General features: G+C 39.2%; 1 protein-coding gene across 10 annotated transcripts in view; it reads left to right on the top strand.

The window, feature by feature from the left end:
• Positions 1–1,153: 1,153 nt before the first annotated feature.
• ENTPD4 (ectonucleoside triphosphate diphosphohydrolase 4) overlaps positions 1,154–23,192 on the top strand; it is a 33,474-nt gene continuing 11,435 nt past the window's right edge. The window contains exons 1-12 of one of the 10 annotated variants that reach the window (XM_036312401.1): positions 1,154–1,293; positions 4,648–4,769; positions 6,926–7,024; positions 7,172–7,392; positions 8,789–8,986; positions 9,497–9,702; positions 12,918–13,068; positions 13,581–13,684; positions 20,274–20,333; positions 20,608–20,738; positions 20,844–20,918; positions 22,360–22,526. In XM_036312401.1, the coding sequence (XP_036168294.1) occupies positions 7,376–7,392; positions 8,789–8,986; positions 9,497–9,702; positions 12,918–13,068; positions 13,581–13,684; positions 20,274–20,333; positions 20,608–20,738; positions 20,844–20,918; positions 22,360–22,526 (1,109 nt within the window). In that variant the 5' untranslated portion in view covers positions 1,154–1,293; positions 4,648–4,769; positions 6,926–7,024; positions 7,172–7,375. Of the gene's footprint in view, positions 1,294–4,647; positions 4,770–6,925; positions 7,025–7,171; positions 7,393–8,156; positions 8,237–8,788; positions 8,987–9,496; positions 9,703–12,917; positions 13,069–13,580; positions 13,685–20,273; positions 20,334–20,607; positions 20,919–22,359; positions 22,527–23,192 lie in introns of all 10 variants that reach the window. The other 9 variants (XM_036312400.1, XM_036312404.1, XM_036312402.1 and 6 more) reach the window with 9 other exon arrangements.

The raw sequence follows: 23,192 nt of genomic DNA, 5'->3' as shown, positions 1-23,192 counted from the left end.
TAGTAACAGATTGCCAGAAGGACCCTGAGGTAAGAGTCAGAACCATTGGTTCTGCTTCCCACTTCACCTCCAGGGGATCCTGAGCAAGTTCCTTAGCAGTAAAAGGAGACTGTTTGGACTAGACAGTTCCTGCGGCTCGTTTGGCTGGAACATTCTGTGATTTTATGATTGTAATGAGGAGCAATCGCTAAAAAGACAGTATTTGGTTCTAAAGCACAAGGTTCCTGGTCACTGCTGGTCTTCTCCCATGAAGAGTATCTATATCCAGGGATGAAACATTAACACAAGATGACGACCCATTCTGATGCTGGACCAAGATGATGACCCAATCTGATGCTTAAAATGTGTAACTACTGGTTCTGTCCAAGCTTGTTTGACTTGACGAAAGTAATGGAGATGTTTCTAGGACTCTCATTAAAAAAAAAAAAAAAAAATTGTAGGTGGTTAGGCTGTCTAGTCACCTCCTTTTTCTGGAAAGCAGTTCATTCACCTGTAACAAAAGACGGGGAAAAAGTTAGAAGCCAAGATTCTCATGATCTCTCCCAGCTCTGTGACTTCAAGGCAGGTTTTGTCAAGAGGGGCCTTGAGCTAAGTGTCAGGTCATGGGTCAACCTCAGGACCCGGTGCTGCTCTCCTTTGCGTGTGTTGGGGCCGTCTGTCTCCCTCGGAATAAGCGATTATATGAGCAACTTTTGGCAAGAATGAAATCCTAGCTCTGACTAAAGACGTGGACATTAAGAAATTCACTGAATGAGTTTGCATCTTAGTTTCCCCATCTGTAAAATAGGGATAGCTACTGGTAAAGTTGTAAAAATGTCAAGAGTTGAGCAGAAATGCTTAGTTTTTGCTGGGTTTTCAAGTGTGATTTCCCATAATCCTTAGAAGCACAACGGAAAGATAACCTGCAGTGTCACAAGCACAACGTATCTCTCTGACAACCAGGCACACTATGACTGGTGGTAACGAAGCCACGGTGCCGGCCACTTCCGGGACACCACTCTCACTTCCGGCACTCACTGCGCAGAGCCACGCCCTCACGCTGACGCAAGACAGCTCTGCACGTGACGCCAGTCCGCCCGGCGCAGACCCCGCCCCCGGCGCGCGCGCTCCCGGCGCGGCGTGACGCACCGCGGGCGAGGCCGGCGGGCGGTGTGGCTCCCGGGAGGGAGCGGCGTCTCCGGGAAGCCGGGAGCGCGTGCCCGCTGCCGCCTCTCGGTGGTGGCCGTGATGCGCTCCGCTCACGGCTCCCCGCCCCTGGGAGTCCCGGCCGCCGAGTCAGGCGCTGCAGCACGGGTGAGCGGCCTTCGCGGCGCGGACGGTGGGAGGGCGGCCGGCCGGGGTCGAGACAGTCGGACCGTGCGGTTCGGCGGGGCGACGAGGGCCCTGGACCCCGGACGACCCCTCTGCCCGCGGGCCTCCCGGCTCCTGCGGTCGGTCTTCCCTGGGTCCAAGCCGCCCCCGCCGCCCGGCCACATCCGGGCGCCCGGGCCGTCAGTGCCCGTGACCCAGGGCGGCAGGTGCTGTCCCCCGGCTCCTGGAGGAGAAGCCTGGCCGTCGCGCTGTCGCGCGGCTCCGGGGACCGCGCTGGGTCTTCCCTCTTCCACGTAGCGGGGCGGATCCGGGCCCACTGCGGGGGGACCCGGCCCTGGAGAAGGGACCCGGCCCGGGAGAAGGGCTGCTGCGCCGAAGACCCAGGGGTTCTCGCCGGCGCCTTGTCATTACACTTACAGTCACGTTCAGCATCGTTTTTGCTCTTATTAAATTTCATGCTTTAGCTCTCCCCCGGGAAAAAGATGGAACTCATTGCGCGATAAAGTCTTGATGCGAGCAATGCTTCTCAGACCTTAGTGATGCGTGGACACCTTTTAAAGGAACAGTTAGTTGTCTTATTCTCCAGGACCCGGTTAGATGCACACTGGTGCGGAGCGTTTCCAGGGAACCTTTATCACTGTCAGGAAAGACCTGCGTTACCCTTCGGCACCTTCCGCGCTAAAAGATAAACCGGAGCTTATTAAAGAATTCTAAGTTAGTGACGCAAGTCCCTAGTTTAATTTCACTTTGCAGTTTTGACTGTGCCCTTCCTCGTGTAATGATAACACCTAATTCTCCAGCCTGGAAGAGACGGAAAAGACTCCTATTCTTCGTGTTATATTTGATGTCATCTTGTCTTTGTATCACGTTTGTTAATTGCTCGACACATGAGCAGAGTTACAAAACGAAATACTAATTTATCTAAGTAGTTCGTTTATGTCTGTGTTGACCTTAACATTATTAATTTACCACCTGTGTTTGTTGCTTACTGAATGTATGGTCTACCGTTTTCTAGCCCTAATAGGAATGCATGGTCTCAATCCTTGTGTACATTAGAAACAAAAAGAAAGTTCATCCGGGGAGTTATATATTTATTTATATTATATGTGTGTTTCCTATATATTTATTCCAGCATGTTTTTTTAAAAAATGAACACAGTTTCAGAGTGTGGGAAAACAAGAGAAAGTGCAACAGTTTAAATCTTTGCAAAGAAAAATATTGACCTGAGCCTTGCAGGAAGTATAATGTTGACAGCAGGACGTAGTAGGAGGAAGTGACATTAAAGGGCCAGGGCAAGAATGAGAGACCCACCTCACTAGGGCAGAAAGATGTTATCTGTGGCCCAGGCGAGAACAGGTTGGTGGAATAAGATGGGATCCGTTGGTGGAAAGTTGCTGTTGACACCATGGGCTCCCGGAAGTTCTTGAGCTGGTTATGTTTTGAAGGTAGTGTTTTACAGGGAGCTATTTCTGAAGAGGGGCGTTCAGGGTGCAGGTAGAAGGTGAGCGACCTGCCTACAGACCTGTGATGTGTTCTGTGGTCGTTTGATGTGTGGATTTTTTGAGGAAGTATTGATAGCACACAGATAAGTGGGAATCAAAGTTAAGAACCAGGTGATACCCCTGGTCAGTGGTGATGCCTCTCTTAGACTTGGAGAACTTGGAAGGTGGTATTTATTTGTGTCAAAAGATTGTGACCACAGACTCAGACTAAACGAGTTTATGATAACAGCCATCGGTGAGCTCAGGATGTGGAATTGAAACGTGAGGAAAGTCAGACTTGCAGATTTGGGAAACGACAGAGGTGATTCAGAAAAAAGTGTGACCAGAAAAAGATCTCTTAACATGGGGACAACATTTTAAATTTAAAAATCAATGCTAAAGAAAATGTAGATGCTAATGCAACTCCATGCATTCTTCTTAAAACAAAGAGTGAATCAAGTTGTTTTGATGTATTTTCCCCACAATTGAGTGCACTGAATATCCTTCACTTCACCTTCCTTTCACTCTCACAAAAATTCTTCCTTGTAACCTCTAATATTCACATCATTCCTTTTTAAGCACCCTTCCTGTCATTTTCATTTTTCACCACAGGAACCATTTCACTTTACAATTCATGTATATGGTTTTCACTGTTGTTTTTGTTGTGGTTTTTTTTTTTTTTTTCAGTGAGAGAGATGGGTTTCTCTGATGATAGGTCTAATATAATTTAGGCCTTTTGAAAATGTGGCATTTTTATGTAATACTAGAGGCCTGGTGCACAAATTCGTGCACCAGTGGGGTCCCTTGGCCTAGCTTGTGGGATTGGGCCGAAACCGGCTCTCCGACATCATCCGTGGGGTCCCTGATTGTGAGAGGGCGCAGGCCAGGCCAAGGGACCCCACCCATGCATGATCAGGCCTAGAGAGGAACACGGGAGGTTGGCCAGCCGGGGAGGGACCACAGCAGGGCTCCAGGGTGTGTCCGGCCCGTCTCACTCAGTCCCGATCAGCCGGACCCCAGCAGCAAGCTAACCTACTGGCCTGAGCATCTGCCCCCCTGGTGGTCAGTGCACATCATAGTGACTGGTCAACCAGTCGACTGCCCCCTGGTGGTCAGTGCACGTCATACCTCCTGGTTGAGGGGCCTTAGCATATCATTAGCATATTACGTTTTGATTGATTCAGTGGCCGACTGGTTGACTGGACACTAGTATATTAGGCTTTTATTACATAGAGAATTAGTAAGACTTTGCCTCCCTAAACTTTGGTGCCAAGATTCTTAGCTGCAAAAACAATGGGAGTTTACATGTTAAGATCAACTTACCATATTGTTGATTGCTGGGTAATATTCAGCCATACTTTTGTCCTAAATAAAAGTAATTACATCAGCAACTTATAAACTGTCCTATTTTCTCTTTGTCTTTAAACACAAGTTTTGTAACATAGAAAAATACCTATTTATCCTTTTTTAAAAAAATCCTCACATCTCGAAAATAAGTCCTAAGACAAACACTAGATTAAATAACATTTACTAAATTTGCTATGATCATATTCTCCCCATCCAAAGTTGGCCTCTGACTCAGGAAGTGGTTCCTGTTTACCAGCTTTCCTTGTGGTCTTCTCTGAACTCTGTTAGTCCGAATAATTTAACTTTGCCTTCTGTTGTACTCTTAATTATTTCCTGGGTGCTAGTATTATCTCTGTAACTAGTCTGCAAACTCCTTGAAACTGGAGTAAGGTTTGTTATTCCTCAGTGCCCTTTATGGTACACATCATTGAATCATTCAAGGCCTTCCTTCCCCCAAGGACTTTAGGCTGTTAACTAAAGCATTCTTTTTTTTTTTTTTTTTCTTTAGTTCAACTATCACAAAAAAATGTTTAGATCAGAATTCCTGTGTCATGAAGAGTTTTTAAGCTAGGCTTTCTTGATCTACCCAGAAGAGGATTTCATGCTGGAAACGGAAGATATCAGTCAAAGGTAGCTTGTTTAAATAGTTCTGTTGTTTTTCCGATGATAAAATTAATATGTGCCCTTTTAAAAATGTAGTTAAGCTTAAGGAAAAAAATAAAGATGATCCATTTCTCACTACTCAGAATTAACTAACCACTGTTAACATTTTGGTTTCTCTCCTTCCATTTTGCCCTCTCTTATGCATGGTGTGTTTTTTTCACTGAAATACCATGGACATCTTTTCCATGACAATAAATATGGATCTGCACGATCACCTTTAATAGCCACATTGTATTCTGTTTCATAAATGGACCATGTTTAACTTAACCCACCCCCTGTAATACACATTAGTTTAGAAACAGTGTTTTGCTATTATGCACAATACTATGATGGGCACATAGTTTTACCCTGTTGTCTTCTAAGTATGAATTTCTGGATGTGTGATAGGTTGTGCAGAGGGTAAGCATATTAAAAATTTCCATATCTGTTAACCAGGATGCCCTCAGAAGGTTAGTACCTTTTTAGTTCTCCCCAGCAGCATTCATGATGTTTCTCACTCCCCTTTGTTAGTAAAGTATCCTTAGATGTTAATTTCTGTCAATCTGATAGTGGTAAAGTTTTGGTTTTTATTTATATTTATCTAAATACTAATGAAGTTATTTTTATCAACCATTTGTATTTCTTAGTTCATTAATTTCCAATTATCCTTGTTCACTTGTTCCTGTATTTCTCTTATGTATTTATGTTATGAACTTTTTATATGTAAGGGATATTTTACCTTTTGTCATGTATGGTATAAGTAATTTTCCCAAGCCTTATGTGTTTGGGAATGGATTTTTTATTTTTAAACATACAGAAGTCTTAAACTCATGTGTAGATGTATTTTCTTTCATTTATGGTTTGAGACATTGATATTGTAGAAAAGCCTTACCCATTCCAAGATTATGTAATCTTACATTTCAATGGATGTTTAAAATATTGAGATCTTTGAGCCACTGGAATTCTAATACAGTAGAGCCTTGACTTACGAGTGTCCCGACTAACGAGTTTTTCGAGATACGAGCCGTCCCTCGGCCAATTTTTTTGCTTTGAGTTGCGAGCTAAAATTCGGGTTACGAGCCAGCTTCAGATACCCCACCCCTAGTTGGCGCAGCGAATGTCACAGTGAACGCCACAACATCCGCCCAGCATTCAATTCATTGTAATGGTGAAAATTGATTTGACATAAGAGTAATTTGAGTTACGAGCTCCATCACGGAACGAATTAAACTCGTAAGTCAAGGCTCCACTGTAAAGGTATATTGTAGTAATTTCACTATAGTCAAATGCTAAAAGGTAGCTATTTTACAAAAACATTAAAATTCATTTAAATACTTAGGTAATTGACATATTTTTCCTTTTTTTGTGTAAAATTTTAAACCATTAATATTGTTTGTCCTAAGTTTTGGGTCTGTGGTACAATGTGGACACCTATTAAAACCTGAACTAATTAAAGAGATTTTTAACTTTGTCAGGTAGGCCTTACTAACACTGTGTATGGGGGGGGGGGGGGCGAGGGGTTCCCCCTCTCCTGCATTAGAAATTTAAGAACTGGATCCATGTCTGATTCATCTTTGCATCTCCCATTCCCAGCCATCCGTGACACAAACAATGGTTGTTCTTCACTTGTGTGACAGGCACTGGTCACTGGAGAAACAGAAGAATAAGTGGCTGTCCCTGCCAAGGGGCTTGCCCTGTAATGAGAAAGTCAGCCAGCTGCATGTCTAATACTGCAGCCCACTGCTGCGATGAGCACATACTCTGGGGATATGGGGATTGGGGAAGTCCTCACAGAGGAATCATGCTTGACTTGTGTCTCTAGGATTACATTGGGCCCCAAAAAGTCATTCTACAAATGCAGAGGAATGCAGGACATTTCAGTGACTTGAAGCTTGTGTTTAAGATGGCTGGAGCATAGGGTACATATCCGTCTATCTGTCAGGGATAAGACTAGAAAGATAGACAGGAACTAGATTAGTGCTAATGCAGAAGCTACACGCTCAGAATAAACCCTTCTTAACAGCTTCAGTGCACAGATCATGTACCAGATTATGTGTGGTGGGATTTAAACATACAGTTGATAATGAACATTGACGTTTCTTGGATTATGCTATCTTGGTGATTTTTCTTACTTCCTGAAACAGGAGAGTTCTCATTCTGGGAGGACCTCGTTGTTGCTGTAATAGTGGTTGAAGACTAACTCCCAGAACATTACCTGACCTCTGACCTGTCAGCATGGGCAGGTGAGTGATGGTGCCTAATCACTGCAGTGGAAGCCCGAGATTTTTGGTGCCACAGAAACAGATTTTGAGGGGGAGGAGGATATAAATCCTAAGTGAAAAGTATTCAAAGTTGTACTGCACTTCTGTTTTATACCGTTGTTCTTTCAGGGCCCCATGAGCACCTGTCACAGAAAGAAAGTGATAATGCCAGGAGGATTCTGCAGGAGTTAATGTAGTTTATCGTAAAGGGCATGTTGTGCTGGAATCTGTAACGGGTTGTGTTAAGCACAGGATAACTGTCTCTGAGCCTCGGAGGGGATGATAAACTCCATGGACTGGCCCAAGAACCCTCATGCAGGCTAGAAACTACAAATGGAAATTTCCATTGGGTTAGTAAGATACCTCACTCTTCTGTGAGTCCGTGAAGCACTCTTTAGAGGGGAGAGTGTAGAAATTAACTGGAAAACAATAAAATTTATCCTAAAGTTAGCAAGTTGTTTTTTTTTTAAGCCTAATGAAGCCTTTCATTCCTGACATAAACTGAGAAGTGTTTATTTGCAGAAATGTTTCAGTAATATTTCCAAAAACACAGGACACATAGGTCATTTATTGACTTTGTTATGGGGATGTTTTTAAAGATACCATTTTCTCACTTAATCTTCAGGGAGAGATTTGCCTTGGAATTCAGTGTTAGGAAAATTTACTCCTTTTAAGATATTTATGTTTTCGTAATCTAATCGGCAACATTATTGGCCATGAGGATGCTCAGCCACTGTTTAAGACACTACCTTATTACATGCATTCCTATGTACTAAATTGTCTTTTGGTTTCATCATCCTTAAACCTGATTGTGTTTTAGATTTATTTGTTTATGTTATTGAACTTATTCTTGTAAGCTGTCTCTAATTTTTTGGAACAAAACAGGGTACAGATAATCTGCATAATTCTCTCAAGAAAGGGGGGAAAACACAGAAGTGTCATAAGCATCAATATTAATTCTCATTCATATAATTTTATAATACGAGCCGCTTAGTGACAAGGATACTATCTGAGAAATGCATTGTTAGGCAGTTTCATCATTGTGCCATCACAGAGCGCACTTAGACAAGCCTACATGGTGTGTCCTACTCTATCCCTATCCTGTTGCTCCTAGACTACAAGCTGTATGTCACTGTACAAAACAACACAAGATTAAATCAAGCACAAGATAAGATGATGCATTCAAGAGATGCGGTAATAAGCAGGAGATATATAACGCTGCTGTGTGCATAACATGAGTTACTGTTTTACAGCAAACTTTTTTTATAAGTAGGAAGTACTCTAAAGTAACAATAAAAATATAGTATGTAAATACATAAACCAGTAACGGTCATTTCTTATCAAGTATTATGTACTGTGCACAAATGCATGTGCTTCACTTTTATACGATTGGCAGCACAGTAGGTTTGTTCACACCAGCATCACCACAAACATGAGTAATGAGTTATTGCCCTGTGTCGTCATTAGGTGATGGGAATCTTTCAGCTTCGTTATCATCTTATGGGACCACTGTCATGTAGGCAGCCCGTCATTGACTGGAACATCTTTATGCAGCACGTGACCGTAATGAGTTATGTAGCAAAGTAGTAATATGGAAGGTGCTGGTATACAGATGCCTATCAGCAGGGAAGTCAGGGCAGCTCAAACTGAATGTCTTGTTTTGGATCAGTTTAGGTGAAGGGAGTTCTCTTTGGAGCAGATTGCTTTAAAATCTGTTTTGTTTTGTTTTTTTTTTTGGAATTTCAGACTTGGCATCTCCTGTCTTTTTCCTGCTTCCTGGCATTTTAGCATCTCTCCAGTGGGATGTCCTCGAATTTTGAATACCAATTTACGCCAAATTGTTGTTATTAGTATTCTGGCTGCTGCTGTTTCACTTTTATACTTCTCTGTTGTCATAATCCGAAATAAATATGGGCGACTATCCAGAGACAAAAAGTTTCAAAGGTAAGAGAATACAAACCATTTATTTTCTAGATGGGATGCCATACCTTCATTTCATGGCTTCAAGACTTTGGGATTAGGTGGCATTTAAGGAGCCTGTAGCTGTAGGAAACAGATGCTGCACTGAATACAGCATGGCATGAAAAATTAACCTGTCTGAAACTGTTTAATCATTAACCACCAGATCCTCCTCATAAGAGGATTTAACATAAGCTTCTGTGATATCTTTTAAGCTGATTTTTCAGTTAATATTAATAGTTGAGAAGTAATTTTACTTTTCAGAACTTGTTTGAACTTCTTTAAAGGAATAATGAGTGTATCTGATTTAGATTATCTTTTTCACTGTCACTTGTTTTGTTTTCCTTTGACTGATCATTTGGCAGTTGTAAAATGTTATATTGGTGTCACTGCACTTAGAAATCACCGACTTGGTGTTAGTTTATTGCACTTGCTCCTTTAGGTTTAGAATGATATTCTCTGTCTCAAAAGTATATGTTTGTTGTTCTAAACTAGGTACTTGGCACGAGTTACTGACATTGAAGCTACGGATACCAATAACCCCAATGTGAACTATGGTATCGTGGTGGACTGTGGTAGCAGTGGGTCTCGAATATTTGTCTATTGCTGGCCCAGGCATAATGGCAATCCTCATGACCTGTTGGATATCAGACAAATGAGGGATAAAAACCGAAAGCCAGTGGTTATGAAAATAAAACCAGGTATGTAAGTGATAAATATCTGACTGATATCCAGATTCTGTCCTTTCATTCTCTGTGATGTTTCACATTTTTCCTTTTCTCTCATAGCAGGACCCAGTTCTCCTGGTTTTACTTTTTTCACTTCCTTTATTTTTTTCTATCCTTCTTGCATAAGGCAACTAACACCTTAATAAAATATCCACACTCCATGTCTTTCTTACATCTTCTGCAGCATTTACCTTATTCATGGTGTCTACTCAAATGTTTGCAAATTGACATTAATTATGGAAGGATTTTTTTTCCCCCCTATTCGGTAGCCATTGGTCTCGCTCCTTAATGACAAGGCAATTTCAGATAACTCATAAAAATATGTACTCAAAATAATACATTAGTATATGTTTGTCATTTTAAAAATTGCTGCCCCAGTGTATTTTCTAATTATCTAGATTATTTAATAAAGATGACCATAAAACTTAGAAGAGCTGGATTTCATTATGTCCAGCTTTTGTTTTTGTTTTTGTTTTTGTTTTTATAATTCCTCACCCAAGGATAATTTTTCCATTATTTGTGTGTGTTTTTTAAGAGAAGGGAGTGGGGAGGGAGGGAAACACTGAGAGACATCAATTGGTTGCCTCCTGCACACACCCCAACCAAGGCCAGGAATCAAACCTGTAACCCAGGTACATGCCCTTGCCCAGCAATCAAACTCGAGAGAGACCCTTCAGTTCATGGGCCAACGCTCTAACCACTGAGGATACTGGTCAGGAATATGTCCAGTTTTTAAAGATATACAATTTCTAAGTCAGTGAGTTATAGAAAAATTGAGATGTGCCTTCCCTATCAGATAATTTACATAAGTAATTCTCACCCTTTTTTTTGTTGTTGTTATCTACATAATTTGTACAGGCAGCACACTTCTTCAATAACATTAGGAATGGAAGGTGTCAGGACCTTGAAATAGGCATTTTATGTCTTGATAGTTGATAATCACTGATTTAAAACAGTGAACCAAAGGCACTAGAGATTCACGATTTAATTTCATCTTGCCAATTATGTTAGATCGTAAAATATTAAACCCAAACAACCCAAGGAATTTATTTTTAAAATATATTGAATGTTGATAAAAAAAAAAAATAATTATCATAATCATCTCCTATTTCAAAAACAAGTGAAAAGGAGCTTCAGTTTTGTTTTTAACTTTTTATTTATTGATTTGAGAGAGAGAGAGAGAGGGAGAGAAACAGACAGACATTGGTTTATTGTTCTACTTACTAGTATTTATGCATTCATTGGTTGCTTCTTATATGTATCCTGATCAGGGATTGGACCTGCAACCTTGGTGTACCGGGATGCGGTTCTAACCAGCTGAGCTACCTGGCCAGGGAGGGACCTCCAATTGTAACATAAAAGAATGCCTGTCCTCATAAAATGGTAATTACATAGACTGTAGACCCCTTGGGTCTTACTCATTCTCCATTGAATAATTCAGGCCCCACTTCCTTCTGTAGGCAACCCTCAACAAGTTATTGTCCCTTGATGTTTGGGCATCGGCACCAGCATAGTGCTCAGAAAACTCAAAATCTCTACTTCATTTTTCAAGATAAAGAGAGGGAACTTAATTTGAGTTCTTGTTGCAAGCATTATTTTGAATCAGAGTACATTTTTTTGTTAACAAAGATCATTTTTTCTCTAAGTCTTTGTGGATGACTTTTAATTTTTACTTTTCTATTTTTCTACCCCTGAAATTTTTGTGTATTCCTAATCTAGAAACATTTTCAGAGTTAAAGTAATATTGATCAAGTGAAAAATTCAGCAGGATTTTAAAAACAAACTATATAGCACTTGTTATAGCTTGAAGTAGACCATCAAGAACCTTTTTATAGCTCTTCTGTATCTGGAAGCATGGTCTCTCATTTACAGCATTACAGCAACACTTATCTGTCTGGGTCCACAAATTCCTAGTCTGTGAAGTAAGGAATTTTTGGACTTCTAAAATTCCCCTCATCTTTAGTATTGTAGGCTCAGTGACAGGAATATTCACTACTTATGTATTCATTCAGCAAATATTTGCTGAGCACCTACTATTTTCTAGACACTGTGTTAGTGCTAAGAATATAAATTTGAACAAGGCACAGTTTGTGCCCTTGAGAAACTTCCAGTTGAAATGAGACAAGCAAGTTAATAGGTAGGTAATTTTGATAAGGTAATGAATGCTTCGACTAGAGGCAAAGAGAGCTCATCTTCAGGGATCTGCTGGTGAAGACTTCCATAGAGGCAGTAGCTCTGGATGAGGAGGAGTTAGCCAGATGAAAAGAAGTGGGAAGTGGGTAGGGAGGCAAAGAGAGGGCTATTCCTGGTGGGGGTACAGTGGCCATAAAGCAGAGTATGATGTAGAAATTTTATTCAAAATAGTTGAAGCCAAATGGAAGGAATGTGGGGAGAGAAAGGATGGGTGAGGATGCAGAGCAGGTTATGATGCCATTCTAGAATTGAGCTTTATCTGGAGGGCATTGAGGAGCCCAAAGGATTTTAAGCCAGAAAGAGACCCCTTTTGCATAGGGAATGGTCGGGGAATTTCAAGACTGGGCAGTAGGATGTGTAGGCTGGCAGAGGGTGGGGGTATTCAGAAAAGATGAAGAGAAGTGAAAAAATGTGAGAGGAACCAAGGAGAGGCAATGGATGAAACCCACAATACATGTTGGGATGAGGGAGAGATATTTTATTTAGGATATCAGCTTGGGCCACTGGATGGCTAGTGATAGTGGTCACTGAGGCGGGGAACAGGCAGTAAGAGCCCGTTTATTGTTGAGTCCAGATTTGAGTTGTGAGCGGGTGGTGAGCCTTGTTCACTGGGCAGTAACCACACACTGATCTGCAGATTGGAGAAGAGATCTGACAGGAGAAATCTGATGGTGACGCCAACCGTGAGAGTGAGGGAAGTGGGCGCTCTTCCCAAGGGCAGCGATGAGCTCCTGTGCAATCAGCTCCGAGTGTTTGACACATATGATGCTCAGTCAGGTCTGAGATTTTTGATGAGCAAGAATAAGAGGATGTGGGACTGAACGTTTGGTACCATCATTTGAGGAAGAGAAGCTGAAAGGTGTTGCCAGAGGGATAGGAAAAAACAAGGAAAGTATGGTGTATAGCTTGAATTTCTCTCAAATTAGCCTCATTGTAGAAGTATAACTTACTAGCTGAAATATCTGCTTGTTAACAGAGGTGTCCTTTTTCTGTAGGCATTTCAGAATTTGCTACCTCTCCAGAGAAAGTCAGTGATTATATTTCTCCGCTCCTCAACTTTGCTGCAGAGCATGTGCCACGGGCAAAACACAAAGAAACCCCTCTCTACATTCTTTGCACAGCTGGCATGAGGGTCCTTCCTGAAAGGTGAGAGCAGTCCAGGCCTGTGGTGGTGGTGGTGGTGGTGATGATGGTATATTTTCCTCCTCATTTCCCTCCTGTTGCTTTTCCTCTTCCTTTTCCTCCTCTTCCATCATCATCACCAAAAGGAAGACATTTAAATTTCTTTTTTGAAATATAGAATAGTGGCAGAACTATTTCCTAGCTAGAACTCACTGTCTTTTAATATATTTGTTTATGACTGTAAATAGTAAACTATAAAGTTGTCATTTAAAAAATTGATTTTCTATATTATTAGTTTAAGGATTTGTAGTTTTATATTTAAGAATCACATAATATACACATGTGAAAATTCATTCATTGTTCCACTTGAAAATTCATTCCTAAAATAAACAATCTTTTCAATGAATTGCTTTGGTTTTAAACTATATAGGATATACCAGAGCAATAGTGTGTGTATGGGGGCGGGGGTGCCCTTTTTAAAAACAAAAATTCAGTATGTCATGTTTTGATATGTACAATTTTGGATTGTCTTACAGCCAGCAGAAAGCCATCTTGGAAGACCTTCTGACTGATATCCCTGTGCATTTTGACTTTCTGTTTTCTGACTCTCATGCAGAAGTAATTTCAGGGAAACAGGAAGGTTGGTATATTGGTCTTCACTTTGAAATTTAGGAAACTTGCTTTAAACCCTCCATTTCCCACTGTGTATACTTTATTAAATTACTCGTAATATCTTAAAATTTGAAAAACCATAGCTTTGAAATATTATAATTTTTAAATGTTTAAATTAGTTTCTTACATAGCTGACCTTTATTATCCAAACATTAAGCCATTGCAAAAATAATTTATCTTCACCACATGTAGGAAATGAATTTTAAACTCCTTTTGATAGAAAAGTTTTGTGCTCCTTGCCTAAGATATACAGCTTTCTGGAATTACGATAATTACCGAGCTATTGGAGCCTTTTATTGATTTTCTCTCTAGGAAGGGAAAATTATTCTTGACTTTGATACACTGAGAAAATATTAGTTCTGTTTTCAAAGAAATGATTTCTTTGTAAATTAAATGACAAGTCAGTGACATTATTTGATTAATAGCTTGTTAGAAATGGAAATAAAAAACATTTATTTCAAAGTCATCTATCATTTTAGCAAATGCCTCCTCTATGAAAGACACTGTAGAGAATACAAAATTGGGTGAAATATGGACATTGCCATTGTTATGTTTACAAGCAAGAGAGGTACACAGTTAACTGCTATATGAGTTACAGTTTTAGATACCTTAAGGAAGGTAAGGAAAAAAGATCATGGGAATTTGAAAGAGGAAGACTTTTTATTTCTAGTTAAAGGCATCATGGAGAAAATGGCATTTGGACTAATGAGGTAGTTATAGCATGCCAGAGCATGGCATAGGTAGGGCTCTGAGAGGGCACATTCCAGGCAGAAGAAATTGTTTGAGTCAACACAGGTCGAAAAAGCTGCACTATAGACGGAGGAACAAAAATATGTTAGTTTGACTGCATTATGGCCCTTTTGAAGGTGTTAATAATAGAAAAAGTTGGACAGGTCTTGGTGACATCATCACCATGGCAGCGTGAATCATTCCTTCTTTCTCTCCCCTTTGATTTATAATTAGACATTTAAAACAACACAAACACACACACACACACACACACACACACACACACACACACACACAGCACCTCTGCATAGCACATGAGGGCACCTGAAAGATCTATTCATCTGTCTACCAGAAAGTGGGTGGATTGAATCCTAGAGGAGGCTGTGGAGCCAGGAGAGTAGTGGCAGGGGGTGTGCGGCAGGCCAGGACAACCTTTCTGGTAGAGGAGGTGGAGGATGAAGATGGTGAGTGAGGGTCTATCTGGCTGCGTGTGCTGCAGCTGGAGGAACCTGTTGTCTCTGAGAAGACATCACAATGACTGGGGGAAGGGAAAAGGCAAAGAGAACACCCATGGATATCTGGGACACCCCTCACTCGAGGATACCCCTCTCTGTTCTGTGGACACACCCAAAACATCAAGTGCTAAGCACACACTTCCCCTAACTCAGTGGCCACTCTTCTCCCTCAATCCCCCTCCATCAACTTTTTTTTTTATGAGCATGCTGCCAACCTATCGAGCTCGGGTAAGAGAAACCAAAAACTTGTGCTATAGTGCCACCTTCTGGAAAAATAAAAGAAAGTACTCTACTTAGGAACTTGTTGAATTGTTAGAATCAAAATAAACCAAGCTTTACCTAGATAAGAAAGGTATTCACTACTTGAAATGCTCAGCAGGGGCACTTTCATCAAACACCATAATCACTGTAATATAATATCACAAAAAGAAAATGATAATTTTCTAGTAACTGAACACAAAGACATTGACTATTGTGATCTAATTGATAAAGAATTCAAAAAAGCTGTTATGAAGAAATTCAGCAAGCTACAGGAATACTCAGGCAATGAAATGAAATCAGGAATAAAATTAATGAACAGGAGTACTTTACAAAAGAGACTGAAATTCTAAAAAAAGAAATTCTGGAGCTGAAGAACTCAGTAAATGAGATAAAGTATTGGGGGGAAAAGCATATCAGATGGAAGAGAGAATAAACGGGTCAATACATCAAGAAGCTATGACATAAATATACAGGGTGTCCACCAAAAATGTATGCACACTTCAACAGCCAATAGCTCAGTTTTGAAAATGAAATGTATTTTAATAAACACTGCCTTTATAGTTATTCAAAATGTGTGTATATATTTTTTGGGACATCCTATTTATGCTCCCAATGCCTGAGCACCAAAATATATTAAGCAAATATTAGCAGATCTTAAGGAAAAAATAGGTAATAATACAATAATACAGTGGACTTCAATACCACACTATCAGCAATCACAGACTGTTCTGACAGAAAATCAAGAAAATGTTGGAATTGAACCACAAGTTAGAACCAATTTACCTAACAGACATCTACAGAACAATCCAGGCAACAACAACTGACTACATATTCTTTTCAAGTGCACATGGAACATTCTCTAGAATAGATTATCTGAATTTTAGCAAATTTTAAGAAGATTGAAGCCATACCAACTATCTTTTCTGACCACAGTGGTATAAAGTTAAAAGTCAACAAGAGGAAAGTGAGAAAAATCTACAAATACATGGAAATGAAACAACATTCCAAACAATAATGGATCAAAGAAATCAAAAGGGAAATAACTGTCTTGAAACAAAAATGGGAATACAACATAACAGATATCCTGGGATATAGCAAAAACAGTTCTGAAGGGAAAGTTTATAGCAATAAACACATATATTAAGAAATTTGAAAGACCTCAAATAAACAACCTAACTTTACACTTTAAGGAACTAGAAAAATCAAGCCCAAAGTTAGTAGAATGAAGGAAATAAGATGAGAGCAGAAATAAATGAAATAGGCACCAGAGAATAAAAAAGTTAACAAAACTGGTACTACAGAAATGCATAGAATCAAAAGAAACTATTATGAACAATTACATACCAACAAATGATATGCTAGAAGAAATGGATATACTTCTGGAAACATAACCTACCAAAACTGAATCAGTATGAAATAAACAATATGAACAACCAATAACGAGTAAAGAGATTGAATCAGTAATCAACTCCCAACACAGAAAACCCCAGGGTCAAATGGCTGAGAATTCTACCAAACATTTAAAGAACACCAACCCTCATCAAACTACTCCCAAAATATCAAGGACAAGAGAACACTCCAAAGCTCACTCTATGAAGCATTACCTTGACAAAACCAGATAAGGATACAAGAAAAGAAAACTAGACCAATATCCTGATGAATATAGATGCAAAAATTCTCAACAAAATATTAGCAAACCAGTATCAAGAGCACATTATGCCCCATGACCAACTGGGATTTATTCCCGAGACAACAAGGATTCAACATATGCAAATCAGTAAGTACTTAATACTTTAATAAAATGGAAGATGAAAATAGCATGATTATCTCAGTAGACACAGGAAAAGCATTTGGTAAATTACAGCATTTGTTTATGGAAAACCCTTAATAGATTGGGTGTACCTCAACATAATAAAGGCCATATATGACAAACCCATAGCTGGCATTATAGTCAATGGGGAAAAGTTAATGTATTTCCTCAAGAACAAGGTAAGGTTGCCCGCTCTTATCACTCTTATACAATACTAGAGGCCCGATGGACAAAATTTGTGCAAGGGGCTCAACCCTTGCAGCTGAGGCAGCTGCCCTTGTCCAGAAGGTCGTCCAGGTCATATAGCTGTCTGATCTAATTAGCATATTAGCATATTTTATTATTATAGATAGTACTGGAAGCCTAGCTAGAGCAATTAGGTAAGACAAAGAAATAAAAAGCATCCAAATTATAAAGGAAAAGGTATAATTGTCACTATTTGCTGATGATATATATAGAAAATTCCAGAGAATCATTCAAGAAATTGACTAGTCATTGAGTCAACATTTTCTGTAAAGTGGCAAGATACACAATACATAGAAATCAGTTGTATTCCTTTAATGATGAAGCATCTGAAAAAGAAATAATAGCATCAAAAGCAAAAATACTCAGGAATAAATTTAACCAAGAAAGTGAAAGACCTGTACAATGAAAACTATAAGACTTTGCTGAAAGAAATCAAAAAAGACAAACAAATGGAAAGACAGTATGTGTTTGTTCGTGGATCAGAATAATTAATATTTTTAAAATGTCCGTACTACCCTGAGCCATCTACAAATTCAACATAGTCCCCATGAAAATACCAAAGGCATTATTCTTCACAGAAATAGGACAATTCTTAAATGTGTATGGAACTATAAAAGACCCTGAATAGCCAAAGCAATCCTGAGAATAAAAGAACAGAGCTGGAGGTATTACACTTCTGTATTTCAAACTACTACAAAGCCATAGTAATAAAAACAATATGGTACAGTCACAATAGACACATCAACCAGGGAAACAGCCCAAAAGTAATTCCCTGCTTTAGACAGTCAGCTAATAGGGAAATGACACCCAGTGCAGGGAGGATAGTCTCTTTAACAAGTGGTGCTGGGAAAACTGGAGAAACACATGCAGAAAAGTGAAGTTGTACCCCTGTCTATACCACTCACAAAATTTAACTCAAACTGGATCAAAGACTTAAATGTAAGACCTAATACCATAAAATGTCTAGAGGAAAACTTAGGGAAGAAGCTCATCAATATTCATGATGGCAATGATTTTTTGGACATGACACTAAAAGCGCAAACATAAAAAGAAAAAATCAACAAATGGGACTACATCAAACTCAAAAGTTTCTTCACAGCAAAAGAAACAATTAGAATGAAAACCCACAGAATGGAAATAAATTTTTGCAAGTAGTATATTAGATAAAGGTTAATATCCAGAATATACAATGAACTCATACAACTTAACAGCAACAAAAAAAACACAATACAGTTGAAAAATGGTCAGAAGAGTGAAACACATTTTCAAAGATGACATCAAAGTGGCCAACAGGAGCTTAAAAAGATGCTCAATGTTATTAGTCATCAGGGAAATGCAAATTACAAGCACAATGAAAATGGTGATGGAAAAAATAAAATAAAAATTTTAAAAACCCACAATGAGATATCACCTCACACCCATTGTGGAATGGCTGTCAGTAAGATGAGAGAACAAGTCCTAGTGAGGATGTGTTGAAAAGGAAACCCTTATACTGTACATTGTTAGTGGGAATGTAAATTGTTCTAATCACTATGGAAAACAATATGGAGGTTTCTCAAAAAATTAACAATGGGTCTACCGTACAATCCAGCAATTCCACTTATAGATACTTTATTCCCAAAAGAAATGAAAAAGGACTTTGACAAGATATATGCACTCTTATGTTTATCACAGCATTGTTCATGATAGCCAAGATACAGAAACACCCCAAATGCCCATCAACAATCAATGGATAAAAAATATTCTGCCATGAGAAGGATATCCTGTCATTTGCAACAACATGGACCTTGAGCACATTATGTCAGGCTAGATAAGTCAGACATGGGAAGACAAGTGCTGTATAATATTACTTATTTTTGGAATCTGAAAAAGTCAAACCTGTAAAAGAGCAAAATGGTTGTTGCCAGAGGATGGGGGTTGAGGGTAAGATTGTTGGTGTTTAGTAAATGAGCCATAGAGACCTAATGCACAGTACAGTTGATCCTTTAACATTGAGGGTTTGAATTGCGCAGGTCAACTTAATACCAGGTTTAAATTCAACTGCATAATGAAGATAATAAAATTATACTATGATTATGCAATATAATTTCACTCTTAGGGCAATATATTACAGTATATAAATGTATCAAAGTAATACACTGTACATCATGCTTACAGAATGTTACATGTCCAATTTATTCAATTAAAAATATTGGACAGGTCTTGAAGTGTCCAGCTGTGAAATGTGGACTTTGTTCTGTAGATCAGTTCAGTAGCAGAGAATAGCCACAGTGGGTTGGAGAGGAAGAGTAGGGGAAGGAAGATTGGATCTCTCTAACAGCTTAAGATGGTAATGAAAATGGGTAAAGATATTGGATATAGGAAATGGTGTAAGAAGAGAATCAGGTGTTGCAAATGAGTGAAAGTAAGGGATAAAGGAAACAGAAAAGTCAAAGTTAACTTGTTTGTAAACCTTGCAACTGATAGGTTTAACTTCATAAAAATAAAAACTCCAGTATTTGAAAACAACCTATAAATTTCTAAGGAAACTTAGCCTCTAGGGCAGTGGTTCTCAACCTGTGGGTCGCGACCCCTTTGGCAGTCGAATGACCCTTTCACAGGGGTCGCCTAAGACCATCCTGCATATCAGATATTTACATTACAATTCATAACAGTAGCAACATTACAGTTATGAAGTAGCAACGAAAATAATTTTATGGTTGGGTCACAACATGAGGAACTGTATTTAAAGGGCCAGAAGGTTGAGAACCACTGCTCTAGGGAGTTACATTTTCAACCTATGTAAATGATATGAAACTATAAATTTTAAACTAGGGATTTCTTGTAAAGCCACTAGGAAAAGATAAAATACATAGTAGAAATGTGTTATTTCAGATGATGTTTTCACAGGTTGTCAGGAAGTAAAATAAATGAGATGTTTGCACAGACAGCATTGATCAGAGTTATACAAAGTATTTAAAAACTATTCTTATCTTTACCCTGTGCAATGTCTACAGGTGTGTATGCTTGGATCGGCATTAATTTTGTCCTTGGACGATTTGAGCATATTGAAGATGGTAAGTATCATGTTTCCAACTAATGTGTGTGACTGGAAATTGTGGCTTTTTCTATGTAGTGAAAGGACAAAAAGGAGCTAAGTTTTGTGACACAGTTAAGTGTGTGTAGGTGGAATGAGAGGAGTTGCTGTTTCGCACAGCTTGATTTTAGTTGGGAAGAGGAGGCTGGGTTTGCCTAGAAATGTTTGAAACATGCCGTGAAAACAGGTGCCTCTGTGAAGATCCCAGTTCTCTGCACCTGTTCTGTTCCCATGGGTGTTTCTCATGCTTCCAGATGATGAGGCAGTCGTGGAGGTTAACATTCCTGGAAGTGAGAGCAGTGAAGCCATTCTCCGGAAAAGAACTGCCGGTATTCTCGACATGGGAGGCGTGTCAACTCAGATAGCGTACGAAGTCCCCAAAACTGTAAGCTTTGCCTCCTCACAGCAGGTTATTATCTGTACAAATTTCCTTCTTTTTGATTTGGTTTCATTTAACATGTCTCCATCCATTTTTGTTTTGTTTTCTGAGTCTGAACACGCCTTTACTGTGCTTGCTGAGGTACCTCTGCTCAACCCAGGAGAAAGGAGACAGGAGGAAGCCAAGGCAAACCTCCCCTAAGCCGTTTGTGTTTGGTCATTGAAGTCAGCTGGTTTGTTTTCTGAACTTACATGGAGTTTTTCTTTGATATACATGCCAATCACATGCTTGAATTTTGTATATTATTTTCAGTTCTTTTCTCATCAGGGATTAGAAAAACTTAAAATAGCATCAGATTTCTTGATATAATTAGGGAAAATACTTTTTTTTAAACGGTGCAGATAGCTTTCGACTTTTCCAGAAAGGATTGAGGTTTGTATTCACTGCTTCTATGTTCCTAAACTTCGGTTTACTGTCTTTTCTCCATCCCTTCAGTGCTCTGTCACTGCAGTTTTCCAAGGGCTGGTGGCCTTGTGTGGAGAGCAGCAGAAGGGTTTCCAGATACATTTCTGAGTTGCTACATGTCTTTATCACCCTGTTTCCATTCTGCTGTAAATTAATAACAAAGCCGGGTCCCCTCCACTTTGACCCAGCGTAGTGTCAGTTAAAAAAGACTGGTGCTGGACAAGAAGCCAAGCCTGCATCGTCATCCTGTCCTCACTAGTTGTGTGACCTTATGCAAGTAACTTAACTTCTCTGAGTTGGTTTCCATCTATGAATATGAATGCAAGTGCCTCTAACACAGAGTTATCATCAGGTTTAAATGACATAGTGCATATATCTAACACATTGGTGGGCACCTGGTGTTCGCCCAATAAATGATATATTTATTAAACTCCTTAGAAGAGTGCTTTGTAAATTTAAGTATTACAATCAGTGTTTCCTACTTCCTATCTAGACATGCTTCTGGAAACTTACACTCAATAAAAAGTCATGTCATTCCCTTCAGAATAAAGTAAAAAAATATATAAAGCAAGCTTGGAAAAATACAAATCAGTATTAAAAATGTCCTATGGATGAATCATATGAAGAAATTCTTATCATTTTGGCTTTGCTTTTCATTCTTTTTTTCCCTATTTATAGTTTTTGAAGATATGGTTATAATCTTACTGTTTATGCAGTTTTGTGCCCTTTTTTTAATAGCACATAAGTATCTTCCTCCATGAACTTGATTAGCATAAATTATAAACCCTCCTAGGAGTCGTACATTGAGATGACATCCAGCTTTTTCTGTCCCAGAATTGCAAAGGACATTTGTGTACAGAGACTTTTCAATGTTTAGGATTACTTCCAAAGCATAGGATTCCTTAAATTTACTACGTTAGCAGAAATGAACTATATTACTAACTTTTTCAAAAAGTTGTAATAATTCCACAAATGGGCATTGCATCTGAAATCTCTTAAGTCAGAATTATCATATTGAATTAGGAGGGATGCTTAAAAGGAAATACAGAAACAGAAATTTTTGCTCCATTTAAATGAGAATTTTTTAGATCCTTCTTTTTAAAGAAGGTGATTGTTTTTGTATTGCTTAAAATATTAACATTTGTTATCTTTACATCGTCAGGAAGAAGTAGCTAAGAACTTGCTGGCTGAATTTAACCTGGGATGTGATGTTCACCAGACTGAGCATGTGTACCGAGTCTATGTGGCCACATTTCTTGGGTTTGGTGGCAATGCTGCTCGACAGAGATATGAAGACAAGATATTTGCCAGCACGTTCCAAAAGAACAGGTAAAGCAAGCACCTTTCATTGCTCAGCAGGCATGTTCAAATCCAGGTCTCTCCTCCTAGAAAACATGAGGCAAAGCAGGGAGACCTCCGTCAGCAGAAGCCTGTCAGCTGAGTGAGAGAGGAAGTGAAAGGATACCAGGGTCCTGCCTTCAGCCTGACATCCCACCAGGCTCCAAAGGAGGCTGGCTGTCCCTCAGACCCACTCCCCTGATGGAGGAGAATTTCACTCTTAGCATATTAGTAGTTTTGAGCCCTGGGTAATGCATTCTAGATTGCAGGCCCTTGGGAAACTCAACACCAGCCCCACTGCAGATGTCCTGGAGCCTGCAGGAAGTGTGATAGAGTTGTCACTAGTGATAAAATTGAATTATGTGATGTTCTGGAAAACCAGCCTGTGCAGTTATTTAGTGGATAAGACTATAGTGAAGGAGGTTATGCAAAAGAAAGAAATGATCTAGAAGTCAAAGTTAGTGGTTTTAAACACATCAGTGAAACTTTTTAAAACGAGTTTTTGAAGAAAAATTCTGGTATAGAAAATATGTAAAACAAATAAAAGCAACACTCTATCAGTTTAAATTTATTTTAAAAGTTTAACTATATAACAATTATTTATTTGAAATTAATCCATAGAACAGAAAAGCCGTTTGGATGGATAAAAATATCTGA

The sequence above is a fragment of the Myotis myotis genome, unplaced genomic scaffold, assembly GCF_014108235.1.
Source record: "Myotis myotis isolate mMyoMyo1 unplaced genomic scaffold, mMyoMyo1.p scaffold_m19_p_6, whole genome shotgun sequence".
NCBI lineage: Eukaryota > Metazoa > Chordata > Mammalia > Chiroptera > Vespertilionidae > Myotis > Myotis myotis.
The sequence above is the reverse complement of the archived record's forward strand: the minus strand, read 5'-3'. Positions and strand labels throughout refer to the sequence as shown.